Raw genomic sequence first — 18,525 nt, 5'->3', positions numbered from 1 at the left:
TTGAATTTATTTTTATACTCTCGCAACAAATGTTGCTAAAGAGAGTATTATAGTTTTGTTCACATAACGGTTGTTTGTAACACCCAAAACTAAACGAGTTAGATATAGGGTTATATATACCAAAGAGATCAGGGTGAAGAGTGGAGTTCAAATCCGAATATCTGTCTGTCCGTCTGTGCAAGATGTAACTTGAGTAAAAATTAAGATATCTTGATGAAACTTGGCACACTTATTTCTTGGCACCATAGGAAGGTTGCTTTCGAAAATGAGCGAAATCGGACCACTGCCACGCCCACAAAATGGCGAAAACCGAAAACACATAAAGTGCCATAACTAAGCCATAAATAAAGCTATGGAAATAAAATTTGGTATGAAGGATCGCACTATGAAGGGACATATTTGGATGTAATTTTTTACTACTACGTTTTTTTACATATCTCGCAAACCAATAGAGCTATATAAACCAAACTTTCAAGTCGTTTTTTTTAGCCACTTCCTAATGCAGTCCAAAAATGAAAGAAATCGGGTAATAACCACGCCCACCTCCCATACAAAAGTTAGGTTGAAAATTACTAAAAGTGGGTTTACTCTCTAATGAAAAACGTCAAAAACACTAAATTTCACATAAGAAATGGCAGATGGAAGCTGCACTCAGATTTTTTTACAAAATGGCGTGGCGTCGCCCACTTATGGGTCAAAAACCATATCTCAGGAACTACTCGACCGATTTCAATGAAACTTGGTTTGTAATAGTTTCCTTACCTCCAAATAATATGTTGTGAAAATTGGCCAAATCGCTTCACAGCCACGCCTACTTCCTATATACCAGAACTTTGAAGACGATCTGAATTGTTTACTTTACAATATATAAAGTAAGCACTAGTGAAGATATCGGTGCAGAACTTTGCACAAATACTACGTTTATAGTGTGGCAGCCCCATTCTAAAAATCACCGAAATCGGACCATAGGTTGTCAAGGCCCCATATATCGAACATGAGGACCTCGGTACTTCTAACCTAATATTAGGGTTTCCAACTTTCAATGGACTTTATACAATATATATGACGAATATGTGGGTCAAATTGTGTATTATATAATATAAATAAAGTTAAATAAATAAATTGCGAGAGTATAAAATGTTCGGTTACACCCGAACTTAGGCCTTCCTTACTTGTTATTGTTGTATTTCATAATTTCAACCTTGGAGGTATGTTCGATTAGCACTCTTTTAGTATACAACAACAGAGCGGAATGCGTTTTCACAGCCTTGACGTTGGGGCTAGTATGTACCTGTATATTATATATACACATATAAATATGTATATATGTATATGTGTAATATGTATATGCCCTTCTGTTTATGTTCCACTCGGTCATTGTTTTTCACACAATTTTCCATTTTGATTTGATATGTGACACCATTTTGCTTTTATATGTATGTATGTATCTTCTACTTAACAACAACAACTAACTTGCATGATTTTCTCAAGTTGGCCTTTGCTTACTTTTTTCTTGGCTAATCTGAAGCTGCTCTTCATTGCGTTTGATTTTCAACTGCATTTTTCTTGAACTCGACCTGGTTTCGCTTTTTCACTCCACTTCTCACACCAATTCAAGTACAAACGCACACATTGACATTTAAATACCTTACTTGTTTTACTGCGTTAGTATGCAAATGTTATGAAGGTGTGTGTGTGTACGGAGGTTTATTAGCTGCTTCGCTTCCATCGTCCATAGCGGTGTACTTATGTATTTACTTACTTACATATTCTCACACACATATGTATAACGAGTGTTTAATTTTCTCATTACAATGTCGGTTAGCCAGCGGAAGTGTATTTTTTGTACTTCCTGAATTTTTGTTTCGAAAAGGAATAATTGGTTTCTTTGATTTTTTTTTTCAGTTTTTGCTTTCGTTTGTAACAGACAATAGTTTGTTTTAAATTTTTTTTACTTCTCTTTACATAAATCAAATATAATCTAGAATAATTTTTATGTATATAGGGTACTCGAATTTTTTTACATACAGTTAATGGCAAAAATATGAAAGAACGATAACGACTTCGGTTACATTTTATTGCCCAAAAAACGATATTTATAAATCATATTAGATCTTGAACTCAAATTGTATTCACAAAGGCAGAGGCCGAGTGTGAGAGGTTCGTAACTTAACTAAGGATTGAGGAAAATCTTTCAAACATTGGTTTTCCTGTAGCCATCATTACAGACATATAAAATCTGCCGGTCATTCGGAATAGTTCAACATTAGTGCAATCTCTCCTTATCTAACAAATTAAATCATAAAGTACAAAGCAACAGAGAAAAAGTTGGATGGAGAGGAAGTTCGAGAAAGCATTTAGCAAAGATGGATCAACTTATAGGCTTAAATCAATACCATATTTGTTTCGAATTTGAAAGCAGTTAACTTTAAATTGAAATTATAGGCTAATTGACAAGAATGAATTTTAAGAACTTAGAACATTTTTTTAATTTAATTAAGTTTTATCAAAATTTTCCTAAAACGTAAAATTATATCTCGAAGCCCGCTTTTATCAAGATAGTGCTAAAAAATTAATTCTATATAATAAATTCACTCCACGCCATTTTTTTAAAAGTAAACTAAGAAGTCGCACTCAAATGTGTACAATAAAATTGTAACGGTTCTTTAATATATTACACTATTAGCCAGCATACACAATTTTTTGTTGGCTAATTAACTTATATTGGTTGTGATATCCATTTTTGCCATATGTTTTTTGTTATTGTTTGTCCACACAAAGCGTCGTATGTAAACTGACCTGACGCACAAAGCACCTGTTCAACCTACGCACAGAGAATGAAAATACCAAAAAAAATTCTAAACTCTTTTGTTGTACTCACAGCGTGTAAATTCATGCAAATACACGGCATGTGTGTTTTTTGGTATTTAATACTGCGGTTGAGAGACGCCAACGCGCGCCACATGCGATGCGCCGTTACAAATGAAATTGACCTCATTTTCGATTCTCTCACTCTCTATGCATAATATGACAATAAACATTCATAGAGTACAATGATAATGCCCATACATACATTTGTACATAAAAAATAATAACAATAAAAATAGGTGGCTGGTGACAACAACAACTATAAAATGAGTGTGAATAAAAACTAACGGACACCTTGTTTGTTTTTGTATGTGGTGCAGCGCCATTGTCAAAGTCATAGGGACACACTTGTAATGCCAATCGAGTGGGGACCTCAGATCAGAATAATTTTTATTGTTTTCGTGCACTAACCACATTTGTTTGTACGTGTGGGTATAAATTTTATAGTTTTAATGTTACATTTGCGGCGCATAAATCGCTTTGAATTGTAACCGTAATAGTATTTTTATTATTACTTGCTACACATAACATATATTTGGTCGTAAAAAATTATTTTATGCTCAAAATTGGATTGAAGAAAAAAATATTGGAGCACCTATAAGGTAATTAATATGCTGTTCGCTCCATATATTGTAGAAATATAATCTGCTGGTACGATTTTAAAGGTTAGTTTGTCAAGAGTGACAGGCGACAGGTGAATTCTTAAGCAGATGTGCTGGGTTTGAAAAAAAAAAAAATATTATATCTGAATGCTGCACATCTTCTTAATTACGACAATAAAAATATTTTTTCAAGGCATAAGGCATTTATTTTGCAATTATTTACACTTATTCTATGCTAGCATCGTTAACTGTGATGAAAAACTCGTATGAGAGAACTTTTTGCAGATTCTCATTCAGTCACCAAAATGCCTCCGTTCTTGAGAAAGTAGACTTTCTAAAGTAAATTAAATCGGCAGCAAAAAATTCTTCAACTTTTTTTTTCTTGTAATAACATTTTTCCATAGTGGAAATTGTTCTATATTAAAATATGGGCACATCAATTGCATTCATTATAAAACCTGACAATATTCGGACACTCAGCAACAGCAATTAACAGCAAAACTATAACATTTGAATGCCAATAGCATTTGCTATTGTTCGAAACTTTTACAATAATTCGAGAAACGTGTTACAAACGCACATATATACATATATGTACACCTTTATGTGCATCAATATACACACACACACCTTGGCATATTCTATGTACTCACTCGGCGCTAATATTTATTAAGACGTAAAAGAAATGGAAAGAGACGGCAAATACGAAATGAAATGCGAGCGAAAGCAATAGCACCAAACGTGCGTAGAAAAGAAATGAAAGCGTAATGGTGAAATAATTTTTTTAGCTTTCAGAAAATCTATGCCAATCAGCGAGGTAATGACTAAAGACAGAAATGGCGTGAAATGCAAAAAGAAGTTTTTTTAGTAGTCTTTCCACTAATAATGATTGTTAGTAGTAGTAGATATTGTTGTTTTTGTAATTTCATTGTTGTTGCTGTTTTTGTTGTAGCAGTTTTTGTAGTAGTATAATATTTAATAAGCTAACTTATAGCAATACGACAGCATATTTTTCATACGCACAGTGTGTTATTTCGATATATATATTATATGTTCAATATTATAAAAATATATTCAAAAAGTGAAATTATTAATATTTTTTTAATTTTTATGGAGTAAAACAAGTATTAAATTATTCTAAAATAAATAATCATTATAATCTAAAATAATAATTATTTTTTGTCAGTCGCAAATAACAAAATTCAAACTAGTTGCTTGTGATAAAGAAAATTTAATTATAGTTGGCACAATTGTGTAAGAATTTCAAGGCAATAAAATTTACTTTCAGTTATCATCAGGATTTTTCAATTTCACGCCTTTATCGATTTGTATTTTTGCGAAAAAAGAAGAAAAATTAAATATTTAGTTGTATAATACAGGGGTTTATACCCACTGTGTCTTATGTGCTGCGTTCATTTACAGCACTACAGTAAAAAGAGCGCACAGCAACAGCATCGCAGTGAGCAAAATCAAAGCCCAGCAACCGTAATACGTGTAGCCAGCTAGTGTATAATTTTGAATTTTTGGTACACTTACAACAACATCTTTGCGAAGTCTATGCTGAGCGCTCCAACGCACGAAGACTTAATAATACACCACTGATGAGTCCACAAATTCAAAGCGCCATCCAGCCAGCGAACTACAGATTCGGCTTCAACGTGAGCTCAGCCATGTTGCTGCGTGCTCCAACTCGGTTTTGACTACAACTTGAGTTGTAACTTCGTGTTTTCATTTTATGTTCGTCAGTCGTCGGCTTTAAACGCATTTAGCCGATTGCGGAAGTATGTCAGCAGGTCTTTCGAATAACGGTACATTGGCTATATGTGTTATTGTTGCCGGTAGACCGTTTTGCTACAATGCTGGTATAACTTATATGCCGTTGTTTGTGTTGGCTGTTGTTGTTATTGTTATATATCTTGTTAATGAGAGTCAACATCGTATCGCGTTCATTTCACCAATATGCTCACGTTCATTCATTTTTACTGCTCAATGCCATTTAACTGTCTCTAATGAATGTAGCTCTCTCTTTCTCTTGCTGCGTACTGCTCTCTATGTCACGACACCTGGCTCTCTTGAAGATTTTCTCTTTCAATACACCTTTCTTTCTTATTTCATAAAAAGTTCACTTAATTCATAGTCTTAGAGAAGAAATTTCTTCAACTTACAATATGCTGCGCTCCCGCTCTCCATTTGCAACGCTCTCTTCTGAAAGTTCTCCGCTTTTGTTACGTCGCAACATGTTGAAGCAACATTACCTAATTTTCCCAGCAACGTGTTTTTCGTGTTCCTCAATTGCTGTTTGTGCAAGCTAGTTGTTGTTGTTCCTATTGTTTTTCCTTTATCTTCCTCTTCTTCTGTGGCATTTATATATGCCAAAGCTATTTTCGCATTTATGTGAATTGTTCGTGTTGTTTTTGTTTTTGTGGTTGTGGCCTATTCTCATTCTTGGTTAGCGTTTTGGTTTTACTTGATTTCCATGTTGCCAAGGCAAATCGTCCGAACGTCCGGGGTCTGCCTGTGTCCGCGAACTTGTTGAAAGCGAAATTTATTATGATATTACTGCTGGCAGCGCTTTTGTGCGATTTACCTTATTTCCATCGTTTTTCCATGTGCATACATATACATATTTCAATCATATACTTGTATACATACATATGTACATACAGAGGTTGTATTTTGCTTTTGTTGTGTTGGCATATTTGTGCTGCAACAGACTGTGAATTTCTATGCAACCTGCATACTTGGAATTACTTTAAGGAATGAGCACTTTCACACAATTTACATACATACATACATCTGTACGTAGTTATTATCTAAATACATGTATGCTTGTTTGCGAATATACATACATATATAAAATTGTGTTCGAATGAGGCCTTTTCTTAGCAGAGGAATATTGCTTACAGCTATAGCTTTTATGGCTGAAAATGTTGGGCTAAGGATATACCTTCGGCGCCTACACATGAATTTGTAAGCATATGAAAGACTTAAGACACGAACTTGACGCATATGTACAGAAGTTTTAGTTCATTTATTAAAGACTTAAGAGACGAACCCGGCATTCGAACTAGAATTCGGTTACAGAAGACTTAGAACAGGAACTCAACAAACCCAGTTTTTTATTAAAGACGTTAGAAACAAATTTTAAATAAAGAGTAGTTACACCTTACAGTGACGATCAAAGAAAAAGCAACATTGCAATTACTATAAATAAATAAATCTTTGTATAATTTTATTACATTATAGAAACTATTTTGTAGTTTTTTTTTATAAAATAAAAATAATTATGAAATAAAAAAATTGGCTAAATATTTATCACCTTTATATATTATTTAAGGGCGGTATATTTTTATTTACCTCCTAATTTTTTTTGAGAAATTTGCACGAATTTACCTCATCAAAGACTTAAGACACAAACTTTAAATAAGAAAATAAATAAATGTTCTTTATTAAAGACTTAAGACACGAACTTCAAATACAAGAATAAACAAGCTTAATTTGAACTCTTTGAATATTTAATTAAAAACAAAAAACGAAATATTTATTTAGCATTATCTATTATCTAGGACCTGGATAGTTCTTTTAACTTTTTAGATCTTAAAACAATTTTTTGTTGCCCAACCAAAGACTTCATATAAGAAAGTAAATAAAGTATACTGATAGAGTTATATAAATGAAAAGTTTAGTTTTTAATAAATAGATAACTGAAAAATATATTTATATAAATATTTACCTAACAATTATAATATTTTTAAAAACAGTTTATTGGTTTATTTAAAACTTAAAAATTATTTAAATATAAAATACCGATGGAAAAAATATTTTTTTACCAAAGACTTAAGTCACAAACTAGTTGTGAACGCAAACAGTTCCATTCAAAAGACTTAGACACGAACTTGGGAACTAATATGGAGTGTGTGTGAATTGGCAACGAAAAACTAAGAACACAAACTTCACGAAAACGGCCAAAGTTCCATTACTAAAGATTTTAGACACAAACTTTATGCCATAATTTGTTCTAATATACTAATGTATGTAAATATGAAAATTGGCGTCTATATTTTCGTTTTAACACATTTTGATTTATTTCATATTTTGCATTATTAATTATTATTTAATAACTAAAGAAAATTTTAATTTTTAGAACTTGATTTTTAATTTTCGAATTAAAACAAATAACAATAACTTAGAAAACGTACAAATATTCAAAAAATTTAAATTAAATTGCGTTAAACTACCACAACATTTTTATTGACAAACTCAAAAGTCAGAATTTCTTAAAAATATAAGGACTTTTTCTAAAGCATATAATTATTTAATATATTCTTTTGTTTAAAGATTATTTTGGTTACAGATATTTAGAACTAAATTTATTCACATATATCTGTATAAAAAAATCGGTAGTATGCATAAATCCCGACTTGTAATTTGTTATTACTTTATTTTTATTTCTATACATATTTATCTAGACTCTTTGAATATCTCTAACCTACATCACCTGTCTTCCCCTACACTCATACGTTCACTTACGACACAAGGCAACAGTTTTTGGCTCAGCAACATTAAATTACAAAATAAATAAAAAAGCAAACAACTTAAAAGAATAAACACACCTACTTTTTGAACATATTTCGTATGACCAAACCCACAAAAAAGTTCATAGGAACAGGTCTGCACGCATGAAAGTACATAACTGTAAACGCGTAAGTATACGCTAGGCTCAACTGTTTTTTTTTCTTCTACCTGTTCAAACAACGTCTTTCGCTTAAAATATTCTACACATTTGCTTTCCACGCTTTCTTCTGGGCCCGTGTAGTTTTCGTGAAGTTTTTGAAGCTTTTGGCAGTACTTTGGCTTTCTTGCTTTTGTTAAAGCCGCTTTTGATTTTCTGATATGCTCAACCACTTGTCCAACCACCTGTCAAACTGCAATGTATTGTTCATTGTTAATCCACCGATTATTAGTGGTAATGGTAATGATTCGACGATTCAACAGCTTAAGAGCAGAGTTGTATGAGTGTCAGTTTGTAGATTGATTTTACAAGTGTATAGATACTCAGGAAGACATATAGTATAGTATGCATGTATATACTCGTATGTATAGTTGTGGCTTAGCACTTTTACTGAGGCGAAATTCCTCAACATTTTGCCTTCAGTTTATAATGGGCACACTCATGTACATACCAATGTATGTATGTATCTAAAAAATATTGTAAATTCTTGTACAACAGTTTAATCTTACAAAAAATACATTTCCCAGCTTCTTTTTCAAGCATCATCATTATATGTACCATAAGTCGTCTATACTAAAAGCGTATCTCCGCTGCGGCGACTGGCGCTGAGCGCTTAAAATTTACTATAACTACCGTTAGCGCTTTGTTGTAGCGGTCTTTGCTGTCGTTGATTTGTTTTGTCGTTTTTTGTTTATTTTTTGTATTTTATTTTCTTTCTTCCCTTTTGTGTTAGTTTTTTTTTCTTTTTGTATCTCAGACTGCTTATGTTCTAATCTCAGTTATCTAAAATTAAGTCGAATTGCTGTTGTTATTGTAATATTTAACAGAAATTATATTCTTGTATCAATAATCTAAATAGGTACTGCTATTTTTGTTTTTTTTTTCTATAATTTTTTTGGTTCTAATACACTTCAATCACATATAAGTTTATATACATATGCATATGCATGTTTAGAGGAATCTATATAGGTAGATATACTTGCATAAATTATGTCAAGATTTTTTTCTAAGCTATTTGTATGCTGATTCTGTAGATTATTAATGTTTTGACCCAAATACCACATGAAAATTTTGTTGTTGTTGTTGTTATTATTAGCTGTCGGTGATCCCATGACGTTTCTTGCTCACGCTGTTACTGTTGCTGATGCTGTGCTATCGCTGTTATTCCTCTGTATAGAATGCACGGCAATGCATGCATATTTATTTATGTATTCATATACCTATATACAACTATGAATAGTTATATTGTGTATATGTATGTATGAAGTTGACTCTCCTCTTTGACTTTATGATTTTTAATTTTATATTTTTTTCATATACTTTTTCATTTCATGAAGTGAATATTCAGTTAGTCTGAATTTTTAGGAAATTTAAGATTTTATTTGAAGAGTAGATCAAATATATATTTATTTTCTGAAACATGTTTTGCTGGCATGACTTCTTGTTAGTAAATTATTAAGAAAATATAATATAATTTAAACAAATATAATTTTTAGCTGCAAATCTAATTTACACTGAATAGATTTTTTTGTTTAATTTATAAAGTTTTAATTAATAAGGAAAATTCAGTTTTAAAATATTTAAAAAAAAATGTACATATATTATATTTCCATAAAAGTAATATTGTAATAATTTTTCGCTATATGGCGCTGGTAGCGAATTTTTCTATAATTTCATAATTATTGTGTGATTTGGTTCGATTTGAGAATATTTTTTGATAGATATATTTGAGGTAACATTTTATACCTGCAATTTTTTTAACTTAATGTAAAAACATTGTCTTCAAGTCAATAGGTAGGCCTATGAATATACTGCAGGCGCTGCTCAACTTTAGTCTGTTGAATGCTTACTCCTTTATATGAGTATAAATTTTGTAATATTTCAGGAATGCTTATTGACCTTGACATTTTGGTATACAAACTTTAAGAAATTTCTGCGTAGATTTTTTGTTGTTACCCTGGCTAAATCTTCTACATATTAGTTTAGAAAAATAAACATAAAATAAGAATATAATATTTTTAAAATACCACATTTTGCTTTCTTTATTTCCAGTTAACTACAAGGAAAATTAACAATTAATCCCAAAAAATTCCGTAATTGCACCTCTCCCAATAAAATTATCCCAACATTTTGGATATTCACACCCCGTCCTCAACTCGTAATCATCTTGTGTCCACAAGAACCGGAAGGAACAAAATTACTCGTATGCACCGTAAAATACAATGAAGTTTTGCAGCATGAATGGACCAAGTGAATCTGAAGTTGAAAGTTTACTTATGAGTCCATGCTGGGGTCCCACACAGAACGGCAGTCAGGATCAATATCTGCTCGATGGCCATAAATTACTGCTGGAGCACGAACTGGATTCGCTGCCCAGCGATACGGAACAGAAGAATTCACTGGATATGCTCGATAATCTGCTCTTGAATACATCCTCCCTGAATGCTCTATCCGACCTGAAACCGTTACCACCGTTCACCGGCTATACGGGACATTTGTCCATAAATGGCATCTCCGGACATCATTATCATGCGATCGCACAGAGATTACCTGATGAGAGTAACAACAATTACATTCAAAGCGCCTACCAGACAAATAATTACACGTCGACGACCGGCAATGGCACGACGAGTATACAATTGGCGGCGGCGACGTCGGGCACATCGCCGTTACCCTCGATGTCGAGTGGTGGCGGTGGTGTCAACAGTCATGGCTCTTCAGCCGATCACAACATAGTTTCCTCGTCTACTTGCCTGCCCGAGAGCGTACTGAGTCCGGATGCGGACGCCTGCCTGAGTGATGTGAAGCTGTTCGCCGATAGTCAATTAGATAATAAGCTATACTCGATGGCCGATAGCTGTGTTATGTCGGCGGGTGGTTCGGCCGGTCTAGGTGGTGGTGGTGGCGGTATTGGCGGTGGCATAGTTAACAATGGTAACGGTATGGTGGGCGGTGGCGACCAAGGCACAGATTCGTTGCACAGTAGTGTACGAATTTATACCGACGCCAAAGATCTGTCCGAATATGTAGACATGAACTCGATAGACGACATTGCGGCCATAATCGGTTCGGCGATAGCAGACACAACGGTGCCCAATCAACTGGACAAGGATGATGGTAATGACACGCGCAATTCTTGGATGGATTTGGAAACGTGGATCGAAGGTAATTGCATACAGCAAGATGGGAAACTGCTTGTGTCGCAACAGGATACGCTAAGCGAATTTATCTTGCCACACTCACCCGTGCATCCAAGTTCAACGCTGCAGAATTTGCTGACGCACGGCTACATGCCGTTCCTGCAGAACCGACTACAAAATGGTCCACCACAACAACAGCAAACGCAACAAGCCAATGCAGGCACAATGAAAAGTGAAGCGCCCAGTTCTACCTCATACTGTAACGAGCTGTCCACAGCAACGTCCACCTCGAGTCCGCCAGGTTCCGTTGTCTCGACCACAGACAATCTAATGATCAATCCGCGCTATCTTACGAATCCGCAGCAATACCAAGTCTCCATGTCCTCAATGAAATCCGATGGTCTCTGCAGTCCCGACATGCTCGGCAATTATCCGCACACGACGACCATTACACCCACCGGTACGCCGAAAACGAAACGTTCGCGCACCCAAAAGAAATCCAGTCAACAACAACAAGCGAATGCACAGTCCAGTAATAGCGGACTTGGACCGCAACAGCTGAGTGCAATTTCACCGTCATCCGTCAATTTCAGCGCCAACGATCTGTCCGGTCTGTTGGGTAAAGAGAAACCGGTGCATCGGTGTAGTATATGTAATCGAGGTTTTCTCAATAAGAGCAACATCAAGGTCCACCTGCGCACGCATACGGGCGAGAAACCGTTCCGTTGTGATGTTTGCGCCAAAGCGTTTCGACAGAAGGCGCACTTGCTCAAACATCAACAGATACATAAGAGAATTGGGCGTGACTGACACGATGCGCGCGAGGATCACGAACAACATAGCAGTGTTGTAATGATGCACGCCAATATGCGAGCTTTCAAGCCCAAATCTACAAAATCGTTGCGTCTGCGAGTGTCCTAAATGTGTGAGTGTACGCCTTTGCGTCGAGAGCACGTATTTGAATATCTCGTTTATATTCAATTACACGAAAGCTACTATTAGAGTGGTTAGCTGTTTTGTGGCTATCTTCGGAGTTTCTCCGACAATTAGCCACATTAGAGCTACACCAAATCCGCCACACAACAACACTCACGGAGGCAGCGTAGTGTTCATTGAAGGTGTTGAAGTGCTGTTCTCACTACGCTGAGCATGTGAGTGTCAATTGAGTGAGAGCTTAAAGCTCAAAGCTCAAACACTTGACGACTCTTTGTAAGTGTTACGCAATTCAATGTCCTTCAGTGAGCGAGTGCGTGTTGCGAATTCCCAAATGTATGCCATTAAAGAAGCTGTGGTGAGTATTTTCTGTATATTAATTTGACTACATTCGAAAACCACTTCTATTCCATGGGATGAGAGTACAATCTTTTGTAGTTTAGTTGGTAACGAAAATACTTTTACTTTGAAAATTTTATATTTGATTGTGGCTATTTTGGAATACGTGGCACGCAGTCAATATTTGTTATTCGTTGTTGTTGGTTGCTTTTGATCTCTTTAGTTTTACTCAATGTAGGTTTATTAGTTGAAGAAGGTTCGTTAAAAATTGTTGATTTTGTATTAAACAGATAGTTCCAATAAATGAATTAAAGGCATTTAGCCCGACATTCTCTTACAGATTTTCGGAGAATATTAACTAGGTAGTATAGAAACAATTTTTTAATTAGTGAAGATGCCACTATTTGAAATGATGGATTTTAAAAGAAACTTTCACTGTTTTTAGGAAACAAATCTTAGTGGCTTTCAAGATTAACATTTTTTCAATGTATTCAGTTAAAGCTTAATTTCAATGTAAATACGAGGAGCTTTCACTCTTTCTAAAGCTTAACATTTTGTATGTTAAGCATTTCATTATAATTCCAATGTAATTGGAAGTTTTTGGAGTTTCTTTAATTTTATTTTAATTTCTTTTCATAAAAAAGTTACAAAAAAAAGAGAAAGCAATTATCCGCTTCTTAAAGCTCATTTCTATTATATTGTAACTTACTAATGATACAAAATACAGCGGATTCTTGCAAATATTTGAAAAAGCTCATTATTTGAGCTTTCATTTCGGAAAGAGCTCAAAAGCTTCCACTACCAGAAATTTTAAATTGAATTCCTTATTTTTTTGTTACGAAACTTCAGAAAACAAAAAAAAAATAGTCGCAGTTTACATAATATCCTTCAAGAAGTTGATATCAGGACCGAAAAAATAAATTTCATCTCTAGAGAAATTAATAGCTCTATAGGGAGACTAGTCGCAGCTGAGCGCAATGCTCTATTGAGTTAATGCAATATTAGACCAAATTAGTTAAGATAAATCCACAAATCCGAATGCGTCAAGCGAATGATATCGGCTCTTTAACTTAACGGTCAAACTAAAACATACTTAAAATACAATTAGCGAATGAGTAGCGTTAGGCCAGCAGGTTGTTAGCGTAACGCAATTGAGCGACTGTTGCCAGTGAAAACTCAAAGAGAGCACAAGCAATGTAAGAACAACGGAGCGTCCAATTGTCTTTTTGCAACTGTTGTTCCGTTTTGATGCAAGTGTGCGCTCTACTAAGGAAACAACGCTGTGGAACTGTTGCCTGTAACTTACGCACTTACAGTTATAATAAAAAAAATAAAATATTTTTCTAAAATTTGGCTTCAACTAAAAAAAAAAACAAAAAACGTTGTAAAATAATAAATTTTTAATATCTATGTACATTTAAGTTCCAAGAACAGCGTGTAAAAACATAATTAAATAATATAACCGTAGTTTTAATTTAAACTACATATGTGCAGCGAATTTTGTAAAATATGCATATGGCGTAAAAGAGAGCAGAGAAATTGTACCTCAAAGTGGAAAAATATTTCATACAAGTAATTTAGCAATACAAAAATGTTAATAAGAAAACTTTTAATTAATGAAAAATTAATTAATTAATTAAAAAAACGTATATAAATAAGTTTAAAAGCAATATGTACAAACGAATATGCAATAAAGTAGTGTGTTGAATAAGCGAAATGCAATTGCAATAAACGTGAAAATTAATTAATTTAATTAACTTAGTGAAATTTTTTGTATAAAAAGATAAAAAACAAAATTTCGTTTATGAAAAAATAATAATAATTTGAAAATTGTTGCAATCTCTAACAACCCTGGCGGTGCGTTAAGTGTTTTTTGTTTTTGAAAGTTAAGAGATTTGTTAAAAAAAGTTATTCAAATTCATAAATACATATATATTTTAATTTTTATTTGAAATTATAGCAATTTTTATTTTAAAATTTAAAATATAAAAAGTTTTTAAATTAAAATTGTAAAAAAACATTAAATTTGCTGAATCCATGATGCTTTATTTTAGTTTATATATATACTAAACATTAATTAACCTTAATTTATTGTAATTTAAATTAAATAGAAACTAAAACGCATATCACATCGTACTGTAAGTATGTAATCCATGCAATTCTAAGTATATAACTAACGAACAAACATACATATATGCAGCAGTTGCTCAGTTAAATAATTTATGTAACTAAAATTAATGTAAAATATTTATTATTTATTTTTAATTATACACCTTTGTGCAATTATTTATTTAAATGTGTATACTCCCACCATTCCCCACTCCAACAGTAGCAGCAAATACAGCTTGCTTTATCTCTTCATCCCTGCTGCAGTTCTGCGCAAAGAGCTGTTTTTATTTAAAAAGAAATTAAAGAAATATAAAAGTTATAAAAATGTAAATAGTTTATTGTATTTAGCATTTAGTTTTAATTTAAATTAAATTATATTTAATATAAAATGTGTTGCAAATTGTTTCTGAGAATTTTAGAAATATAAATATTTTTTGCTTAAAAAAATTGCAATTCATTTTATAATGAAAAATATGGTAAGTAATGCAGATACGTTTTTGTGGTGTTGCCTCATAACTATTATTTTTTCAATAATTGCGTGATTTTTTAAATTAAAAGTTGTTTCAGTTTTTGTGTCATTGAAACCAATCTTGTTCTCTTGAAGAATTCCAGTAAGAAAGATATGCAGAGTTTGAGATATTTCGTTCTAGTTATCACCAGATCAAATCGATCAGAAAATAGTTACCGACAATTCCAATCTCTACTTTTTAAATATTAATTCAGTTTATGGAATATTTTACTATTATAAAAAATAAGAAGTCTAATCTAAGCATACCACATTCTCTCTTATCAAACCATTAAATTAATCCATACCTTTTAGGATATATTTAGCATAGTAGCTAAAAATCGACAGTTTTTCTGGATATTGAACCAAACTAATTTTTCCGGGGGATTGAGACATAATTTAAAACAATGCATTCTGCGATTTTCGAAAATAGTCTCCAAAATCGAAATATTTGCTTTCGAAGATCGATTAAATTATTTTCTTAAATAAATATTATTAACTACAGGCTATAGTTACTAAAAATCAGAAATATGGAAACAATCTAAATCTCTATATTCAATGGTGTAAAAAATTTGTCCGCCAATCTTATCATTTTAAAGAAAAACCTTTTTTCGAACTTTGAAACCAAATATTTCGATTTTGGAGGTTAACTTCGAAAATCGGAGAATTCACTTTTTTACTTATGTCTCAATCTCCCGTAAAAAATTAGTTTAGTCCAATACCCAGAGTGTTGTACATTGTAGTTCATGAGGACCTTATATAGTGATTTCTTCACTACAATGCATTGTACTCCTTAAAATTTCAAAAGCTGTTAACTGAGCCATTTTAATTAATAATTTCTTATGCACCATTATAGTTAACCTTTGTCTTCCCAAAATAATAATTGGTATCGAAACCATTCAGTTTGTAAAAATTAAGAAAATAATTATTTGTTTCTATTTCCCATATTAATTTTCTAAAATATTGCAAAGAATTTAAACATTTTTAATAACAGTTATAAATAAATATACACAAACTGTTCTCATTTTCTTCATTAAAAACTTTATTAGACTCCGCTGGAAAGTATAATCAAAATGTCGTCATCTTCTGAGGTTAGGAAATCTGATACCATAGCAACTGATAAACCCCACGATTAATTAAAATATAAAATAAAGTAAGAAAAGCGCATATACTTTATTATAAGCTATAAATTGTGCCTACCTTAAATATGATAGATATGATCTATGAAATTTTAAACACATTTGTGTGGATTAGAAACAAAGCTTTTATATCGATCATCATTTTGTAGATGATCAGCCGTACATTGACGAGTATGCTCTCAATTACTCTTCAGCTGCCTTTTTGTAGAAGTAGTCGCAAAATTACTTCCAACAACTATTAGTAAGCTTTATATAGCTACATATATGTATGTGTGCCTGCAGAAAAATTCCACTAAAAATACAAAACACGTTTGTAAGTGTGGAGAAATTACAACAACAACAATAAAACCGGAGTGAGGAAAAAAGTTAGTAATAACAAGAACAGTAATAGTAATAGCTGTAGTAATGGCCAACAACAATTTAAAAAAAAAAACTGGTGTCCATAGTTGTTGTATTTGTAGACTGCAAACAGAATACAAATATGCATAATAAAAGAAAGAGCTGAAATACACACACAAGCCTACACATACTCGTATCCATACAAACTAGTATGTACCTATGTATGTGAGTGTGTGTGTTGTTTTTTATTCCATTTGAATGAGTGTATTTGTAATTTTATGTGTGCCACTGACCTAGTTCCGTTCATCGTTCGCCTGCCAACAACTACGTGCATCAACAACAACATACAAACAAAAGCCATAAAAAAGCAGCAACTAGCGCCTACAACAACACCAACATCGGTTACAAACACCAGCAATAACTTGTCTAAGAATTCATGATGAAAGCGGTGCAGCGGGCGTTTGGCGGGGAGGCACACCATTACCAGCGCTAGTAGAAGTGCTAAAAGGAAAAAGCAATAAAGAAAGTAAGCAAAAATATAAAAATAACAGAAACGTAGAAACGTAAAATTGCTGCCGAGCATTAGTTGGCAAAACTTCATTTACCATATACCTGTATTGTAGCGAAAACATAGACAGCTCAATCGTATGTGAGTAGGAGTGTGAGTGCTGAGGCTTATGTATTTAATTCGTGTGCAGAAAAAATATTAGACTTTAAACAAAATTGAGGGAAAAGTATTGTCTAATTCACAAGTTTTGCTTATAATACTTACAGATATATGCATATACATACATATTTGGATAAAATTTTATAAAATTTAATTAAAGATATGTTCTTGTATTACTGCTAAAGAAATCTATTAAGTTTATTATTCGATAATTGTAATTTTTTTCTTCAAACTTTCCTTAAAACTGCTTTTAAAATAGCGAAACGCATGTGCTCATGACAAAGGAATAACAGGGACACTTTTTAGGTGTTTTTAAACATGCACGATCTCTTGTAGATCTTATCCTCTTCAAAATTGAACTAACTTTATATAATATCAATACAACTGATTTATTATGTATCCAATTACTTTACTGATTGTAGAAGAAAAGGGAGTTAAGTTAACAAATTCATATGGTCCTACATATGGTGGTTGACACGGTACTTGGAACCATGGAAAACTTACCTGTAATAACTGTTTTTATAGTTGAAAATAAGGAGCTAAGTTATCGGCTTAATTTTTCTCATAATCTGTCTTTATTTTTACTCACGCAACATGTTACAAAGCTATAACTTGAGTAAAAATTGAGATTTCTTGAGGAAACTTGGTACACTTTATTCTTGGTTGGTAAGATGGTTGCTTTCGTAGATGGGCGAAATGGGACCACTACCACCCCCACAAAATGGCGAAAACCGAAAACATACATATATAGCTATAACTAAGCCATAAATAGAGCTATGAAAGTAAAATTAAACACAGGATCGCACTAGGAAGGGGCATATTTGGATGTAATTTTTGTTTTTTGGGAAAGTGGGCTATATCAAGCAAACTCTCAAGAGTCCTTTAGGCACTTCCTTATACAGTCTAAAAATGGTGCAAATCGTGTAATAACCTCGCCTATCTCCCACACAAAGATTATATTAGAAACTGCTAAAATTGCTTTAATTCTGTAAGGAAAAACACTAGAAACCTTAAATTTCATGGTACAGATGGCACAGAAGAGCTACACTCAAATTAAAAAAAAAATTCTAAATGGGTATGGCTTCGCCCACTTTTAGGTCAAAAACCATATCTCAGAATCCACTCCACTAATTTCAACGAAATTCATTACAA

General features: G+C 32.9%; 1 protein-coding gene across 5 annotated transcripts in view; it reads left to right on the top strand.

Moving 5' to 3' along the window:
• The window catches only part of Znf32_1 (ichor), a 36,313-nt gene extending 21,184 nt beyond the window's left edge, over window positions 1-15,129 (top strand). For all 5 annotated transcript variants that reach the window (XM_054235957.1, XM_054235959.1, XM_029040915.2 and 2 more), the window contains one exon: window positions 10,255-15,129. In XM_054235957.1, the coding sequence (XP_054091932.1) occupies window positions 10,425-12,152 (1,728 nt within the window). In that variant the 5' untranslated portion in view covers window positions 10,255-10,424 and the 3' untranslated portion in view covers window positions 12,153-15,129. The remainder of the gene's footprint in view (window positions 1-10,254) is intronic.
• Window positions 15,130-18,525: the final 3,396 nt, after the last annotated feature.

This window comes from Zeugodacus cucurbitae, chromosome 2 (assembly GCF_028554725.1).
Source record: "Zeugodacus cucurbitae isolate PBARC_wt_2022May chromosome 2, idZeuCucr1.2, whole genome shotgun sequence".
In the NCBI taxonomy this organism is placed as follows: domain Eukaryota; kingdom Metazoa; phylum Arthropoda; class Insecta; order Diptera; family Tephritidae; genus Zeugodacus; species Zeugodacus cucurbitae.
The sequence above is the reverse complement of the archived record's forward strand: the minus strand, read 5'-3'. Positions and strand labels throughout refer to the sequence as shown.